Source organism: Platalea leucorodia, assembly GCF_965183815.1.
Source record: "Platalea leucorodia genome assembly, chromosome: 9".
Taxonomy (NCBI): Eukaryota; Metazoa; Chordata; class Aves; order Pelecaniformes; family Threskiornithidae; genus Platalea; species Platalea leucorodia.
This window is the reverse complement of record NC_138831.1, coordinates 23,875,869-23,895,316: the sequence shown is the minus strand read 5'-3', so window position 1 is coordinate 23,895,316 and position 19,448 is coordinate 23,875,869. Positions and strand designations below refer to the sequence as shown.

Below are 19,448 nucleotides of genomic sequence, written 5' to 3'. Positions count from 1 at the left end.
ACCAGTTTGACATTCATTCATCTCAATCACAGACAACAACTTACAAAATACATTCCAATACCATAAAGACATCACATCAACAGAGGTGAAAAAGCCTGAGTGAACAGAAAGATGACCAACTTTTAAGCATGTTAGTTTCATTAACTTAGCGGGACCACTCACTCGTTCATAAGCGTTACTTGTCAAACTGCATTCTCACGCTATCGTTTTGCTGATGTTAAAAACGAACCAGAGAGTAGTTAAGAAGTTAGAAATAAACTTGGAGCTCAGTCTTGGCCGAAACCCTTTTCCTGACAAACGCACGGCGCGGGGAGGCACCTGCCTGCTTTGACCGGCGAACCCCGCAGGGCCAGGGGGCCGCCGCCGCTGAGGGGGAAGCTTCAAGCTCCGTGTCGGGAAGGGCGCGGTGGGAAAAGAGACCCCGCCGCCGGGGGCCCCGCAGCCCCTCTCCGCCCCCGGGCCACCGCCCCGTCCCGCCCCGCCCGCGGGCGCAGCCGCCGAGGCCGAGCGGGGCGGGCAGCGAGGCGGGGCGGGGGCGCAGCCGGCGGGGCGGCCGCCCCGGGCGCAGGATGGTCGGGGAGCGCGGCCGGCGCGGCGGGGCAGGCGGGCGCGATGGAGCCGCCTGAGGGCTGGGACCCGTACGGGCGGCCGGCCCGGCGGACGCAGTGGCTGGTGAGCGCCCTGGCCTACCACTACGGGCTGGACCGCGGCGTGGAGAACGAGATCGTCGTCCTGGCCACCGGCCTGGACCAGTACCTGCAGGAGATCTTCCACCACCTGGACTGCGCCGGGGCGGGCAGGATCCCCGGCGAGGACTTCCGGACGCTCTGCCAGGTGCTGGGGCTGGAGGAGGCGGCGGAGGCGGCGGCCGACCCCGAGGAGTGCGCGGGGCTGTGGGAGGGCCTCTCGGCCGAGCTCACCTTCCGCCAGTTCCACGCCCGCCTCTGCGGCTACTTCAGCACCAAGGCGGGCAGCGCGCCGCGCCGCGCCGTGCCGCGCCTGCCGCTGGGCCGGGAGAGCGAGCACATCGAGACCCAGATCCGCCTGCGCAGCCCCCGCCGCCGCCGCCGCAGGGAGCCGGCCGGAGCCGGCGCGGCGGGGCGGCCCGGCGGCGGCGGGGGGGAGGCGGCGGCGGGGCGGCGGCCGGCCGGGCCCTGCTCGCGGGAGTGCTACGAGGAGATCGTGGCGCTGGAGCATGCCGAGGACCGCATCGCCAAGCTGGAGGAGGAGAACGGCAGCCTGCGGGAGCTGGTGGAGGACATGCGGGCCGCCCTGCAGAGCAGCGACGCCCGCTGCCTGGCCCTGCAGGTGAGTGCGCTGCCCGGCATCGCCCCGCGGCCTCTCAGCGGGTCTTCGGAGCCTGCCCGCTGCTCGTGGCTGCGGCCTACGTTATCCTTGAGTAACGTGTAGTTTAGAAAGGGTGCTGCTCTCAGAAAATCCGGTGATAACACCCTCTCCGGCCCCAGACTGATCTATAAAAGGAGAATGGCATAGACCTAGGCGGCTCTTTTGCTTTGGCATTAACTTTTTAGCAAAGTTAGCAGAGTTATGTAGAGTCTTTAAGAAGAAATGTTGTATTTTCACTAGTGTGACATTATATACATTTAAGGGATGCACTGAAAACCACCCTGCTAAAATAGTAGATGTCAGTTTAACAGATCTAAATGAATAATGCTGCTTTTTCTATTGCACATGCAGTCAGCTATATGCCAGTTATGCACCATTGCATTTTTGGTTTTTTTTCCAAAGTAAGAAAGAACTTTTGGATCCTTACCTGCAGAAGCACATGCAATTACTCAGTCATGAATGTAGAAACATTCTAACGTCAGAAACAACTAGAAGTGTGTTTTCTTCAGAGGGTGGTCATGAGAGTTCAGAGCTGGAGCCAGTTCTGCAAACGGGTTGATGAATAGTCTCTGGCTCCTCTGCAGACCCCATTAATTCTGAGGCTGGTTTCTGTTTCTGCCGTATTGGCTGAAGCGAAACACATACATACATAAGAGCAGTTAAATTACTCTGGCATGAAATAGCATAGAACAGGCAAAGCACTGAAGGGCTGAGTTCACCGGTTCTTCAGGCGGGTCTGATCAGGCTGGATTAATACTGACACAACGCTGACAGAACTCTGCTCCATGCATGACACTTCCGTTTGGCATTAGCTGGCTGTCCACCTTCACGACGTGCAGCATGGCAGGTGAAAGCCACTTTTACCATTTTCATTTGAAAGGTGAAAGGAAGTCAGAAGCAAACACGAAGTCATCAGTCAGAGGCCCCAGAAGGAATGAGAAGAAGGACAAAGACTAGAGGTCCAGAACACCAGCAGCTGCCCTCTGTTCACTTCTGCTGAACACGACTTAAAAAACATAACTGGAAATACTTTTTTCAGAATACTACTCGCCTTTTGAGGACAGACTAAAGTAGTGACATTAAAGCTATATAGAAACTTGTGCAATAACCTAATTTGCCACTTTAATGAGTAGTTTTAAAATTAAGTTTATAGATACATACTTAAAAACTACTTTGCAGAGATTATTTCCTTGTCTGTGTATTTCACAAAGGTAAGTAGTTGCTGATCAACTGTATGTCATTAAAAAAAAAAACAAGAAAAAACAATTCAGCCATTTTCAGTCTTGATTAAAACTTCAGTTGCTTTGAAACGCATTAATTTCTCCCTGCTTTCTGCCTCTGTTCATTATAGGTAGGACTGCGGAAAAGCCATGCTAACCATAAGGAAGAGGGGACCTGTTTTATAGGGAGTAAGAGACAGTTAATGCAGAACCACTCCCAGACCAAGTGCCTTCAAAGTGTCCTGAAGGAAGTGGAACTCATCCGGAGCTCCAGGGATGGGCAAATTGAAGAAGCAATTAGGTTCAATCAAGAGTTGGAAAGAGAGCTGAAGAGCTCTCAGGAAGCTCTGGTCAGTCTGGAGGACTGCAACCGTAACCTGAAGAGAGAACAAGCAGAAATGCGGAAGAAGGTTGAAGAGGCAAGACACGCTGTCCTTAACAGTCTTGGCAAAGTGAAGGAGCTCGAAGTGAAAGCTAATGAAGTGCCACATCTGCAAATGTACATTCAGCAGCTAGAATCGGAACTGCAGCACTATAGGTAAGTTTGAGTCCGTCAAAAAATGCCTATAAAATCACAGTATTTTGTGGTTGTAGCTTATTAAATGTCTCCAAATACATCTTCTAAAATGTAGCCAGAGGGAAATTAGAAGCTACTTAACAGTTTTCTTGGTAGGGATCCATAACAGAACTGGGCCTGTTCAGTGGGAGGCAGGCCAAAATAAGGATGCTTGATCTACAGAGAGCTGAACTTACTCTTCAAATCCACAGCAACTGGACACAACGTAGTAATACTTCAAGAAAGCCTCAAAAGAGATTGCTGAGAGTCTTTCAGAATCCATTTCCAACACGCTTATTTTTTCACCTTAACTAATATCAATTCAGACATTTCCTGCTAGTTAAGTCACACATACAGAGCCAGCTGTAATCAGATGGCTGATACTCCATTTCTTACGAAAGCTGTTGAACTTGTCATACAAATTGGAGAAAAACACACAAGGCCAACTTCTGGTCAGCAGTTTTAAACTACTCTGCTGGGACTTTATCACTTTTTCACTGACAGAATATGTAATACTCCAGAAGAGAAAAGTTAAAAAACACTTTCCTAAAACCACACAATAATATAGTGGGGGTCTCAAACAAAAAATACGCCATCCAACTAAACCCCGGTTTCATAATAGCATAAATAAATCAGTTTCCAAAACTCAGAAAGTTGGTCACAAATTTAATAGCTCGCTGCCTTTGTTGCTTCTTATCTCAGACAAAACTTGGACTGACTAGTGGTTACTAAGTGCCAGGCAATTCTGCCCAAGTTTCAAACTGACCTATGGAATGAAATGTTGTTTATATTTTTACTGACTCAAAGTGAAGATAATATTTAATATTTTTTTCCTAACTGTACTAAAACTAGCATTTGAATATATTGTCTATTCTGAACTCCTTGTCTCTTCCTAAATGTATACTTCCTTTGTTTGCTTATAAGAAGAATTCATAGGGAGTTATTTGTAGCATCATAGCTATTGTACTGTTTTATGAAGTGAGGAAATTCTAAAATAATCATTTTATCCGGTGTCTTCCTCTAAGCATTGTGTACATTAATATCTGTGTGGTGCAGAAGAGAAAAGCAAAAAGCATTTATTTAAACATCTATAGGATTTTAAAAACACTGTGAGGGCACATGATGTCCAAGATGATTGTCATTTACAGGGATATCTGGATGAATGATACAACTCTTAGTGCTGAGATAGATCACACTACTTGTCTAGTCTATCGAGGTCTCCTTGGCATGAGCACCAAAGACGTAAGATGAGTTCTTGTCCTGCAGAATTGCTTTTTCAAAGTATGATGAAGCATAAAAAAAAATCACCTTTAAGCAGGCAGAGATGAACTAGTTAAAGACAACAAGAGTTGTCAACTGGGCTTTGCAGAGCAGGAACTTTTATGGGTTACATCAAAACAAATAGGGTGAGTTTAAAAATGTAATTATATGTTCTTTGTAAGATAATCTGTAATATTTATTTTAAAATTGCATGCTAATTTAAAGTCAGTGTAAAGCTCAGGAATGGTGCTAGACTGACCATTTGGAAACAACACTCCTTTTTTAGCTCCACGGCACATTTAGCACAGGACCAGACCAGCTTCCACATGCAAGACCTTGTAATGGGTCTTGATTCTATGTTAGCCATAAAGCGCTTCCATCTCCCTGTCCATGTAATACAGCTCTTGGCTTAAACAGTTTAACAGCAGAGCTCCTTAATGACAATTGTGACTTGCATGCCTGTGGTCATGTTCCACAGTTCTGCAGTACATGGAATACCATAATTCCACATATTCCACAGTGTAGCACAGAGGTGCCCAAACTGGCAGAAAATAGGTAAGTTAAGCAGTGCAGAGCTCTGTGTTACTGTGATGAAAAAGCTTAACGCTAGCATGGCTATCTTTTCCCTATGCAGCCATTGGCATCATAGCTTGTCCCACTCACTTTACTTGCTTACGCTTGTGCTACAGATGGCAGAAACTTCTTCTGCTCATAGAGAGTCTTCTTCTCCTGTTGTGCAGAAGTCCAAAACCCATGGGCATAGCTTGGGTGAGGTTGTAGGAAGTACATGTTGAGGGAAAGATGATGAGTTGGCCAAAGTGTAGAGATGGAGGGACAGCTGTTATATCCTGCAGGTTTCTCAGTTAATTGGCAAGTATATTACTTGTAATGCTATTTAAGTCAGTATGTATTTAAGTTAGTCCTCCAGTGAGCAGTTTTCTCCATTTCCAAGTACCACAAAAAGTTTGTAAGCATGTAAGCATTATCTAGGTTTGGCAAGAATTATTAATGCTGCAAGGTAGCAGTGGAAAGAAATGGGTGGGGATTTGAGTATACTGCAGAAAGCATTTAAGGTTGCGGATTTGTCTCCTGAGAATTCACTTTAACTGGCTTGGTATGGCCACTGTTTTACTTCAGCCAAAGTCTAATTTCTTCCAGAGAGGACAATATTCAATAATGGGACTGCTCTATGAGTTTTTTAAGCTGCTCCTATTTATACTTTTGGATTTCTAAAGTAAGGAAGAAAATGCTTTCTTCTTTTAGGTTCAGATTTTCAAAGCTCTTTAAGCGTCTAAATCCCACTTCTAGACCTTAATCTTACACCAACTTGCTATCAGTTAGGCCTGGAATCACAACAATTACCTTAAATTATAATCCCTAACTCAGGAAACAACATAGTTTGCATCTATTCAGGAAAGTGTTTAAGTACCTGCAAGTGATTAAATGTTTTCCTCAATTGGGGTACCTAATTACAATTGCCTTTTCTGCCCACAGATTCATATTCCTGCAAATCTAATGCAAAATGTTGCTGTCAACATCTCTGGTAAATGTTTGCTAACTGTAGTTTGCATTACTTAAACATGAACTTTTTCTGAGTACCCAGGTTCCTGTATCAGGGTTTGAAATGTCCCTATCACGTTATTAGGTTCTGAAGCCAACCTAGTTGACCAAATAGTTTATAGATACTTCTTGTCTCAAGGTGCACACCCTATTCTTCCTACACTGGATGCATGCGTCAGGTTTTGGTTCCCTATTTTCTCCACCATTAGAATTTTGTACTATTTTTTATTTTTTAATCCCTGTCAATTTAATGAGTCAGCTCAGATACTTTAAAGGTAAATTTCAAGAAATTCCTTACTGAAAAGCATGAGTTAAATTCATTTCAGAGGAAAAAGACGTCACAAGAAATTGTATGATTTATCATTGCTATTATATCAAAAATGCGTAATTCATAATGTCAGTATAGGGAAGAGTTCAGGAAGTTATGCAAGCCCCATTTTTTATGCAGTGCTGCCCAGAGAGTTATTCTCATTTTATACTGGTGCACTTGATTTCATTTTCCCAGGTATAGGACTTTTCATTTGTTATTACTGAAGCTCAGCTTTTTGATTTTTGGACTACTTTTCCAGTTTCTCAAGATGATATTAGGACTAACCTTCAAATTGCTGTCCTTTCCTCCCAGCTTGGTGTCAATTGCACATTTGTAATTTCTCTTTCAAAAGTTGGAAGCCTAAATGAACATACTGGCTAGGTCCCAGGACAGATTCTGGTGACCTCCACTTGATGTACTAATTTTTTTTAGTAAGTTTTGCTCCAGCCCAAGGTGACACCATCCATGTATTCTAATATAGTCCTATGATTTATAAGTATTGTTTATAAGGATGCCAGATATAAAAATGTTACTACAATATAAATGTCACATCTACTGCTTCTCTTTATCCATTCAGCCATTGTCCCTGTCAGAGAAGGAAATTAGATTGGTTTGATGTGAATTGTTCTTGCCAAATATAAGCTGGCTCTGTTTCTATACTACATTGGAGGTGGCTTAGAAATTGATTACTTAAAAAAGCTTACAGATTTTTTTCTCTTTAATAGCATTGGAGGGAATAACAGAATTTAACAACCTTTTTTGATCCCACTGTAACAAATAAAAAGAAAGGTCATTTAGAATTGAAATAGACTTCATAATGGAGATGTTCACAGAGGTTTTATGTTACTGTGTTAGCCAGCAGCACAGTAATTACATAGGTCAGTGGAAGGGGTCATAAAATACCAAAAATGCTTCCCATATGCATGGTCTGTCTCCCAAATTACTTAATTATCCATCAGCATTTATATGTGTTAATGAGTAGGAATTCTTTTTGCATGGAGTGCAGAGAGGCTTGTTTCATCCCCTCATGTTCTCTTATAAATATGAAGGTGGAGGCCTCTAGCATGATTTCCCCCATTTATTTCTTTCATAAAGTCACCAGTGTTAATTTTTCTAAAAAGTTATGCTTTCAGTTATCCTATATCAGAAGTAGTTAAATTTTTCTTTTCTTTTAGGAGGCAGTGTCCTGATCTTTTAAATAATTTCTCAGGTTATCATTTACTCTGTAAAATATAACGAGATGGACCAAACAGATCCAAATCAATAATCCAAGAACAGGAGAGGAATATGGAAATATTCCTAACTGATACAGAGTCAGCTCTGTTAGGTGAAGAAACAAAAGCCCTAGGAAGGAAACACTAATCCACAAAAGAAGTTGTATATAGTAGGTTATTTCCAATCTGAATGATAATGCATGTTTTATATTTAGGCATTCTAGAACTGTTCTTCTATTTAAAAAATTAGACATCAAATAAAGAAAATCTGGACAACTTTCTGCTTGTCTAGTGTCATCAATATCAACTACTTGCTGGTTGTAAGGTGAAGGGCACCTTGGCAATTTATTTCAGATGGCACAAAATTTGAATGGAGACCGTGGGTGTATATGTGCTGGACTACAGAAAAGACTGGATAGAACTGCAGATGATAAGTACGTCCTTGGACGAGAGCAACAACAGGCAGGGAGCAGTGACTGATGGCAGTCAGTAAGAACAATGACAGTCAGGGAACTGAGCTCATGGAGGGTAAAATAAAATGTTACTTTGCAGACCCTCATCTGCAAGAGCACTCAAGCAGATTGTTCTGGATGAACTGATGTCATCTCATTTTATTTTCTAATTCAGCTTGTACCTGATATTTTCTTCTACTTAAGACTGTAAGAAGTTATATATTACATAGAAGTCTGCCAAAAACCACAGAACTTTTAAGTTTTTCAAGAAGTTAACAGTAATAGGTGAGTATGTTCCCATCATATGAAGCTTAGACTACTTTCGTGTTTCTAGTCATAGAATAATCATGAGCTAAGCAAGCAAATCAGATTACTACTCATTTGAAACACTTTAAAGGAACATTTTGATTTCACAAAAAGGGATAATGGAAGGTATTGTTATATATGGTAGAGAGACTTGTACAGAGCAATCTGAATACCTTAACTTGACATTGAAGAAAATGTATAGCATCTCTTTCTATGGAAGGGCTAGTTTTATTTCAAATACAAGAAGATTCTTTCAGTTCTTTTTAACATTAATAAGACTTGCTTCCCATAATAATAGCAAAACCTTTACTTCAAATTAATGCAAGTGCATTTATCCCCAAGGAAGCTTGTACTTAGGTGCTAATTCTGACATTGGAAATGTAGCCAGTTCTCTGGCCTTTTCAGTGCTGGGCTCTTAGTTACACAGCGTTTACTCTTGGGAGACTTTCCCTGGTTTCTCCCTAAATCCTCCTTTTCATCTGGCTTGCCTTATTTGCTGTGTTGGGAGTAAATCACTGTGAGCACAATAGCAATGCCACACATATGGACACTGCCCATTCACTGGGGTCGACGTGCTTTCGCCGCGTCCCAGGCTTCCTCCCACAGCTCTGCAGAGGCACCATTTGTTGAACGCGCTGTAGCTGTCACTTAGCAGACCCCATCACACATACTTTCCTGGGGACGGAGAGATTCAAGTATGCTACAAGCCCTGCTGTAGTCAGCAGTAACAAAAAGATAGTTCAAGCCAAAGGAGTTAGTTTTGTCATCTCATACACAGTATCTGACACATGCGGCTGCCTTTTAAAGCCGTCTCCCGCCCCTCTGTGCATAATTTGAATCGTGCTAACCCCTCCTATACCAGAGAGATTATTTTTTCCCCCAGAAGGTTTGCAGTCAGTGTTTCTGCAGCTACTCTCCCTTGAATGAGTGCCTGGAAATTCAGCCAGCAGCTTGGTGCACCCCCGCAGTGACAGCCGTGCGCCTCCCTCCCTCCCTCATCTGGCTGCCCTGACAAGCTATATCACACTGCTCTGGCCTTATAGTCTTCCCCCCCAGAAATGGACACCTTTTACTGCCCAAACTTTCTAGGTGATGCAGCATATTATCTATCTTGTCTTATGCCAGCAAAAATCAAAGATTAATTTCATACACAAAGATAACTTCAATTTAAAGGAAAAACCTACTCCCCCCACCCCTTTCAAATCCGTTCATAAGACTGGACTCCCTATCAGAGGCTACGCCACTTTGAAAGCATGCCTCCCAGAACAAAGTCACTTTCTTGCTGTCATTGCAAGAACGAAAATCAAACAGAAATGGTCCTAGCTCATAAATAGCCCTCAGTTGCAACCCTCTGGATTACTTGGGTGAGCTCCTGTACAGCACCTTTCTATATCAAATATTAGTAGTATGTCACTTGCTGCCATAAAGGCTTCCTAGGTACCTTCTGCCTGGTGGGCCTAGCTGTCTGGTGACAGGACATCACTGCCGTGTCCTGCTGTTGTGCTCAATTTATAGACCTTAGAATTGCATTAACCTTGATATTGTCCATCCGACAGATCCTGACACTTCAGATCCCACTGCATGCAGATACAAGCACAGAAGGCTCAATGCATTGGGGTTATTCTGGGAATGGAGTTATCAGCTTGACAAGGCTGGGATCTATGCACCTCTCTTGACCTAAAAGCCAACTAACATCAGTGTAGGAGAGCTGCATAAAAAGAACAATTATTTATTACCAAGAAAAACACATCTGTAAGCCAAGAGTTTGTAGTCTCCCGTCACAAAGTGTTACAGCTCATTACAGACCTCACTGGGGAGCCAGGAGGACCGTTACGTGTTGCCTACACAGTCACGCACCTGGCCTCTCATTTGTTTCTTAAGCAACCTGACAAGTTTGTAGCTGCTTCTATGCAAAAAAAGCACCTGCAGGAAAGGATGCTTGCTGTAGAGCTCCAGTTTTCCCCGCCTCACTAGAAGGTCTCTGTATGACTGCTCTCGTGCCACTCTCTGCTCATACCCTTGTGTGATCACACCTGTTGAATTCATTACCAGCATGCCTTTGTTACAGGAGTAACGAGAACATAACTAGGCAATAAATCTTTTACTGAATGGAAGTTTGCCAAACCTCCCTTATAGATGCTTTGAAGAGCTAGCAGTATTTTAAAAATTTACTTTTTCTTCAGGTCACTTCTGTAAGATAAAGTAGTAATATATAACCTCAAAGTGTAACCTGTGGCTTAAACACAGGGCTTCTATGTTTACCTCCCTGGATGTCAAAGATATTGACAAAAATCTGAAGCAAAAACACCAGGGGTGAGATCCTGAGAGGACCAGAGCATTGGAGAAACTGGCTGCTCAGGGCTTGGACGAGTATACTCTTCGCTGGGTAAACAACTGTCTGGATAGCCAGGCCCAAAGAGCTGTGGTGAATGGAGTTAAATCCAGTTGGCGGCCGGTCACAAGTGGTGTTTCCCAGGGCTCAGTATTGGGGCCAGTTCTGTTTAATATCTTTGTCAACGATCTGGACGAGGGCATCGAGTGCACCCTCAGTAAGTTTGAAGATGACACCAAGCTGGGTGGGAGTGTTGATCTGCTGGAGGGTAGGAAGGCCCTACAGAGGGATCTGGACAGGCTGGATCGATTGGCCAAGGCCAACTGTACGAGGTTCAACAAGGCTCAGTGCCGGGTCCCGCACTTGGGTCACAACAACCCCATGCAACGCTACAGGCTTGGGGAAGAGTGGCTGGAGAGCTGCCCAGCGGAAAAGGACCTGGGGGTGCTGGTCAACAGCCAGCTGAATATGAACTGGCAGTGTGCCCAGGTGGCCAAGAAGGCCAATGGCATCCTGGCTTGTATCAGAAATAGTGTGGCCAGCAGGACTAGGGCAATGATCATCCCCCTGTAATTGGCACTGGTGAGGCAGCACCTCGAATACTGTATTCAGTTCTGGGCCTCTCACTACCAGAAGGACATGGAGGTGCTGGAGCGTGTCCAAAGAAGGGCAACGAAGCTGGTGAAGGGTCTGGAGCACAAGTCTTATGAGGAGCAGCTGAGGGAGCTGTGGTTGTTCAGTCTGGAGAAGAGGAGGCTGAGGGCAGACCTTATAACTCTCTACAACTACCTGAAAGGAGGTTGTAGCGAGGTGGGGGTCAGTCTCTTCTCCCAAGTAACAAGCAATAGGACAAGAGGAAATGGCCTCAAGTTGTGCCAGTGCAGGTTTAGGTTGGATATTAGGAAAAATTTCTTCACTGAAAGGGTAGTCAGGCACTGGAACAGACTGCCCAGGGAAGTGGTTGGGTCCTTATCCCTGGAGGTATTTCAAAGACATGTAGATGTGGACATGGTTTAGTGGTGGACTTGGCAGTGCTAGGTTAACAGTTGGACTCGATGATCTTAAAGGTCTTTTCCAACCTAAACAATTCTATGATTGACAAGTGCTTCAGTCAGGTACTTAAACACACATGTAGTATAAAGTACTGGATGACTCTGCTGACCCCTCCAGAGATAAAATTAAAACAAACCAACGAAATGTATCTCAAGTGGGTTTAGCACATGTCATTTTTGTTGTCAATTCACAAAAGTTACTTTAAAAATCAAACACTGCTGATCATCTACACCTGGGCACAAGCAGAGAATTCCGCATACTTTTAAGCTTTTTATTCTGCTGGAGGAATAAAAAGGGAAGAAATTTTATTTTCTCTTTTCTTCATAAAACTTGAAAATTGCTTTGTGAAAATGAGGAGAGGAGGAGTTCTACTAAAGCAATAAGAAGCAATTATTTACTCTCTGCTCCTCATCTCACTTTCCTTCAGGACACAAAATAGACAAGGTAGTTTGTAAGATAGATGCTAATAACCCAAGTTTTCAAACAGATTAACCTGATTTGTTCTGCTAAAATAGACTGCTCTCAGCATATGGGAGGATTAATGATCTGCAGGGGAGGAGGCCTTATCTCTTGAATACATCCCCAAACTGACAATGATATGACAAGATGAGTGAAGTCACCCTAGAATAGTTCAAGGGAAATTTGTTTGTGTTATGCTTAAAAAATCAAGACGAAACTGAACAAAAAGCCTTTTTAATTTATGCACCAGAAAAAAGCATAGAATCAGGAAATCTGGAAATGCTAGAGGGACCAGCCCACTTAAATCTGTCCTTTGATTTGCAAGAAATATGTTCTGTTTCAGCAGCTTTCTTCAACCAGTTGTCTATTAGAGTTAGCCATCCAGAGAAAGAAATTAATCTAGCCTTTGAATAGATGCACAGGCAACCATTCTATTTCATCATTAACTCTCAAAAAGCTCCTCTATGTAATATAAATACTAAATTATCTGGAGACCTGGGGAAATATCTAGAAAGTAAAATTAGTTGACTCCATGACTTCACTGGGAACTTACCATAATGCAAACCCACAGCCAAACTAAGTTCTTAAACCCCATCCTTAGCATAGCACAGGCAAGATCAATAGATCATGTCACTTAGGACACTGCCAGGGATACTTGTATAGAGGTAGATATTCAATCTGTATTTAAAACTGCCTAGACTCTAAGCAGGTTGGAGGATAAGCTAATAAATGTCACTGATGTTAGGAAATACAATATCGGCAATTTCTGTATTTTCAATTACTCGAGACAGTTATTTAGCCGTACTGCAAATATTTGCTGGAGTTTGTTCTGTTTACCCATCTTCTCACTGTAGTCAGAATTCCTGTTGAATCACTGGCCATGTTTACTGTACTGTTCCCTTCATTCTACAGTACATTTTTTCAACTTTATCAGCATCTCATCTGCCTGTTTCACAGGATGATTAAAATCCAGACTGATATTTGCCTCTCTAGTGCTTGGCTTAGGGTATTCTCTTTGTGATACTCAGCATATTTTCCTATATTTGCCAGATTTGCCTGGCAATCTGAATCTTGACTATTCAGAACTGTAGCCACTGAAACAACCTAACAAAAACTGCAGTCACAACCTAAGAAAAATGCTGCCCTCAAACTAGAAAAAAAGCTAGAAAAGAATGCCCTGCACTATAAGTAAAACTTTGATTAAATGCATCTGATCTTAAAGCTTTACATTCTGAGATAATCCCAAACTGGAAACTCAAACACAGACTGAGATTTGGGCGGGGAGGGGAGGGGAAGAAGAAGGGCAAGAGGATCAGCTGGTCAAAGTATTTGCTTCAGTCCGTCATAGAGAAGAGATTTCCACAATTCCAGATGTGGAACCTATCTGAGTGCTCAAGTCAAGCAACTTGAAAGTTGTAAGATCAAGAGGCTGGTTTGAATTGTTATTTACAGAGACCATTCTTTATCTATGAAAAAAGGAATTTTTATGCATTTTTATAGCTTTTCATAATGCCCATCTAAAAATCTGGCAAATTCTGATAAAAATGAATAGATATGTGTGTCCTTAAAGGATCACAAACTTGCAGCTCAACTTCAAAGACTGAAAATGTAAAGCATGGAATGAAGCTTGATCATTATTGCAGGTATCTGTATCACAGGACGCTGACTGTATTCTCTTCACCAATGCCATTTGACATAAGAATGTACTTTATGGAAAAAAAAAAAAGGTTGGACAGTAAATGTCAAATGTAAGCTTTGAGCATGACATCTTTAGAAATTTACTTCTGTATAACAAGTAACTTAAGCCTTCGCAGCATCATTCTTAAAAGCACTTGAAAAATAAGGTGTAGAGGCTGTGATTGACTGTGTGTTGCAGTCCCTCCTTGTTTGTGGAAAAATATGTTCTCTGAAGGGCACCTGAGCTTCAAGTACTAATTGCCATTACATCACACATCGTCCATTTCAAGAAAAAAGGTGCCAAGTGTTAGGAATCAGATTACAGTGGAGAGACCCCCAAACCATTCAATAAATCTACAGAATAAAATTGGGCCCTGTGCTTTGTTTTGTGAAGTCTCTTTTCACAGCAGAATGTTTCAGGGAAGGTTCATGATGTCACATTAATCATAACACTGAAAAATATGGTATTGACAGCACATCTGCTCTGCTTTTATTCTCTGTACTTGACCTCATCACATGTCCTTGGCATTAATTCACATAACATGAAAGTATCTGGAACTGCATATGGTGAGGTCAGCCAAGTTTAAAGCAGAGCATTGTCAGGTTTAAGCTGAGTTCCGAGTATAGTGTTTTCACACTCCTGGACCTGGTAGGTCTAAGTAGTACTCTGCTTAGCAGAAAATTACACAAACAGAAATATGAGCAATCAAAGCAAAGCTGATGCTTATATGAAAATTGCAGAAAAGTAAGTTATCCTACTCATCTCTGTGTCAGCAAATATCCAAAGGTAGGATTTCTAACAGTATGTATGAAACTGGGGGTACACATATATTATGTGTTGACTCCCAGTGAGCCCGCTCTGGAGCTGAGGGTAGTGTAGCTGCATCAGCACAACATCCTGAGCACCCCACATCTCTGAGTGCTACAGAGCTGCACAGCACAAACACCAGCTATTGGGAATTAGTTCAAGTGATTTTACACTGCACAACATAGGCATACCCTTAAAAGCACAGGTCTCAGGTATTCTCTACTGCAGAACAAAGAGACATCAAGGGGGCTGTTTATAGTGGTTTAATTTGGTGGCCTGACAGATCTGGCATGAATGAGGTAAATAGATGGACCACTCTCACTCACAGCGACTGCTCTGATTTTATTTAGACGCAGGCAAAGTACTGAGGCTGAATAGTTCATCCTCCAAAAATATAGTTTGGAAACAGTTTAAACTAGTTGAATATTTAGGTTACATCAGGCAAGATTTCACATAGACAAAAATAAAAGGAAAAGCAGAAAAATTGTGGTCTTTTATTTGGATGTTTTCTTGCTGGAGTGTTTTGATTTTTCCTCTCTGAATGACTTGGTATCAGTGTAGCTAAATCAAATTCCAAAATTCCATTTTAAGACATAAAAAAGAAATTAAACCAAAATGAAATATTTCATTTCATGTTGAAGAGGCAGTTTCCTTAGATGCAAAACATTTTTTTCCTCAGATTCCTAATTGAATGAAACAAAAAAAAAAATTGAGCAGCTAAAAGCAAAAGTTAGGAGAGAAGCTGGTCCTTAGTCTGAAAAATCTGTGTTTCCATTAATGAATGTATATAGCTCTGCTTAATTTCCAATACTATCCACAGTCCCCATGGACAATTCCTTTAGCAGAGGAAAAAGAATAAGAAAACCAAAAAAAGAATGCTCTTAGCTTATATTGTCAGAAAGACTGTGTATCTCTGTACTGCTGGAGCCCTGGCTGTGATGTGACTCATTTTGCAGAAGTCGTCTTTGGCTGTGAAATATGAACACCACTGGCAGGATATTCCCGGGTGAATGCACTGACTTTGAATGAAAGACCTTTCAGTGTAGCCAGGGGGTTGGTATCTGTCAAAAAAGTTACGATTAATCTCTATACAGCAGAATTATATACTGGGTCTATTTTTGTGCTGCCAATATTTTTCTTCCTCTCCTGTTGTTACCTACCTGCTTTGCTCTCTTTGGTTTGGGGTGTTTTGTTCATCATGATTTACAGTTTCCGAATGATCTTCAGATGCATTTAAAGATAGGAAACTTTAAAAAGTAAAAATAAATTTAAACCTTTTTAGGTACATACTATGCAGTATATGAATGATCTAAGCTCTGAATTCTCATCAAATAATCATGATTAAAGATCTAAAATCCTGAGAGTTTTGAGGTGTTTAGAGCTGTACTTTATATAAATCAGAGAAACTGTCAATCCCTAAGGCTTGGCACTTGTGAAGTACTAAAAGTCATTTATACTTAAATTGCAGTTCTCCAGCCTTATCAGTTAAGGCTCTGTTTCTGCAAACAGCACTGTCTTGCATCAAACAAGTCTTTTCTTCTAGTTAGGATACAGGTTACTTATAATCTAAATTACCTCTTTATTAAATGATATTCTTTTTAGAACAGAAGATTATTAATGTTGGAAAGGTAGCAATTATTTCTTCCTCTTCCAAGCTAAGTGAGCTTTTCTGTGGCCAGCAGGCTCCCATGGACTAGCTAAATTAACGGAGCTCTGTTTCATGAACAAGCATAATGCACAGTACAGTAGTCACCAGGAAGTAACTGATGCTTTGCTGCCTCATGTACTCAAGTCAAACCTTTAATTCTATTAATCTGCATTTACCTATCATTATATACAGTAAACAAACGGAAAATAACCCCTAAACAAAGCAATGACTCCATAAGCAGAGCCCACAAAAGACACCCAGAGCCCTCCAGTTTGTCTAGTCAGTCCCTGGAAGGCAAAGCTGAACTGGCAATTTCTTCCCTTCATGTGGCTCTATGAAGAAAGAAAAGGCCATGGTGAACAGGAGCAGGGAAAGAAAGAGCAGTTCTGCTCATTACCGTGAAAAAGGAGCTGTCAAAGCATCACCTTCTTTCATCCTTCCTCCCTTGCCAGCCTTTTTTTGACCCAGGGAATGGAAGCTTAAATCAAACAGTCAGAATGAATGATGAAACTGCATAGTTTGTACAAAACAAAACAAGAGGCTGTTGAGAGCAGTAAAAAGGCAGCCCATCCGAAGGCAGCAGACAACACTCAGCTGTTGGTTTCCTTGATTTCATTATGACAGAGGCTGGTGCTTGAACGGCCATGGTGGGAAGACAGACCCCCTTCCTTTTACATCTATAAACACAGCCTGTAAAGCTCCTGCATGCATAAAATGAACTGTAATGCATGGATATTTATCTGGTCAAAGGGAACAGGATTAGCAGGACGACCAGTGTAACGAAATCTGAACTATCATCAGTCAGGCTTCACAAAGGGTCAGAGTACTGGTTCAAAATGAAGTTTTAATACTGGCAACAAGAATGGCTATTTTTAGTTAAGTTCTATGTTGGAGGAGGATGGTAATAACAGGTCACAATAGGCGAGATGAATGTGAACTGGGAGAGCTGTTGAAATACAGAAAGAAAACCACGTCCTGTATTGTTTTTAAAAGCAGGCTGTGAATTATCCATCAATTCAACATGCAGAGGCCCCAGTTCACTTTTGGGTGTTTATTATTTTTGGTGAAGTTAAGCAAACCAATGCTTTTGAATGTTTGTTTTGTGTTTTAACCAAGCTTAAAATAAAGCAACTTTTCAAAGACAAAAATCCTCCCCGGACCCTGGGAACATATGCTTCTTTGACCATGCTTACAAAAATGATAGATTTTTTCCATCACTCTATAAATGGAACTGTAAAACCATGATCTGGCCCAGAATATAATATACAAAGTGCCAGGTCAAAGGTGAGTGCTATAAAACAGGTGTAAAAAAGTTTATGATGTGGCTTAGATTGTGTATCCTTAAGTTTAAAGGGCTTTTTTCCCCCCTCAATTAAACAAATGCATACTGCATACATCATTAACATACTTAGTGGATGGTATGCATTATAGAGTTTATATTTTAAAAAGGTTAATTTGTGTTAAAAGAAAGGGTATTCTGTCATACATTAAAAAACATGATATATCAAGATGTTTCTATCTCATTAAAAACACTGCAGAAGATACCATACTTCAGAGGTGAGTCTGAATTAATCTCTGGAATTAAAAGCAGTAAAATTCCACCTCAGTAATTTGATTCATGTCTCAACTAAAAGTGCATCTGAATCACAAAGCTTAGATTCAGATCAAAATATCCACTGTCTGAGGGGGAGCTGGATACATAACTTCAGTTTTATCCTAATTCTAACCACGACTGGTAGTCTGCCTCGGTTAGTACTTGAAAACATGTTTTGTTTGGTCTGTATTTTAGTTAGAAAAATATGCTTTATGTATCATGTGGTGAGGAAAGCTACTATAACGTGATTATCATTTGATTTTTAGAGAAAAATAATAATGAAAAAAATTTTAAAATTACTCAGTTATTCAAGACGTTAAAAACAAGGACCAACTGTGAAGAACTGCAGAATGATCTTAGGATACTGAGTGACTGGATGATGGCAGGTGATACCTACCGTGTTAATGAAAACTGATGCACTTCAGGGAAAAAGAACCCAACCAAACAACAGTTCCAGCTTCATTGGAACAGATAGATTATAACTGCTCAGGGATGATATCTTTGAGCTTTATAACTCTATGGATGTATCTGTTGAGTTGCAGTAAGGAAAGCAAATATAATATTAAAATTTATTAGGAAAGGAATAGAGAACAAAACAAAGAAAACAATTATGCACATTCATTGAACACCTGTATAAGAAAAAGGAAATTATGATCCTTCCACCTAAACCAGAATAAACCTGGAAAATGCATAGAAAAGGCAACAAGCATGAAAAAAAGGCATGGAAACTATTTTAGCCACTTGCAGATGCGGAAAAGAGATAGCTAAGGAAAGATGTGAAAAAGGTCTATAAAATTTTCATTGAGATCAAGAAGATGAATAGGGAAAATTGTTCGGTCTCTTCCAATGCAAGAGTTATGAGTCATCACATGAAAGCAGGAGGCAGGTTGAAAGCAGACAAATAAAAGTCGTTCTTACCCAGTGGGTAAAGCAAGCTGTGGAGTACCTTCCTGCAAGATGCTTAGCTTGATGAAAGGTTACATGGATTAAGAAAGCAACTAAAATACTAATTTAAAAAAAACCCAACCAACGAACCAAAACCCCAAAACAAACCCTTAGCAGGTATTAAATAGAAAGATGACATCTCTACCTGAGTCACCAAGCAAATCACACATCCTGCAGAGTGAAAGGCCAGGGAAGGACTAAGGATAAAATAGGGCATATGAATGTGTAAGTATTCTCTTTGAACATTTAATATACATAAAATGACAAATTATAGTTCGATCGCAGGAGGTGTCATTACCTTGCCTTAATCTGCAAGAATCCTAGGTTATTGCTCTAAGAATCAAGCTTACCTCATGCACCTACAATTTAAGAGGACCCATGCTCTAACCTTAGCCCTGACTCAGACTTAAGACCATAGCTTTGGAAGAATCATTGACGTTTTTCCTTCACATTACTTTCCCCATCTGAAAAGTTAAGATTATAATCACCACAGAAGTAGGCAGCTATTACCGATAGTTAATGGTTCTACAATTACCTTTAAGATAGGAAAAGATGAACTACAAGCTTACAGATACTGTTTAATTCTTTGTGCACCTGGATGAGAGGTGGTTGCTACAAAATATCACTGATACCTGGAGATTAGCAGGATTTTAAATGCATGAACTATTACTCTGGTAAGAAGAATTTCTGAGTTACAGTGATAAATA

At 41.4% G+C, this 19,448-nt stretch overlaps 1 protein-coding gene across 2 annotated transcripts in view; it reads left to right on the top strand.

Annotated features, from left to right (window-relative positions):
• Positions 1–590: 590 nt before the first annotated feature.
• EFCC1 (EF-hand and coiled-coil domain containing 1) overlaps positions 591–19,448 on the top strand; it is a 56,836-nt gene continuing 37,978 nt past the window's right edge. For both annotated transcript variants that reach the window (XM_082322809.1, XM_082322810.1), the window contains exons 1-2: positions 591–1,308; positions 2,699–3,105. In XM_082322809.1, coding sequence (XP_082178935.1) covers positions 613–1,308; positions 2,699–3,105 — 1,103 coding nt within the window. In that variant the 5' untranslated portion in view covers positions 591–612. The remainder of the gene's footprint in view (positions 1,309–2,698; positions 3,106–19,448) is intronic.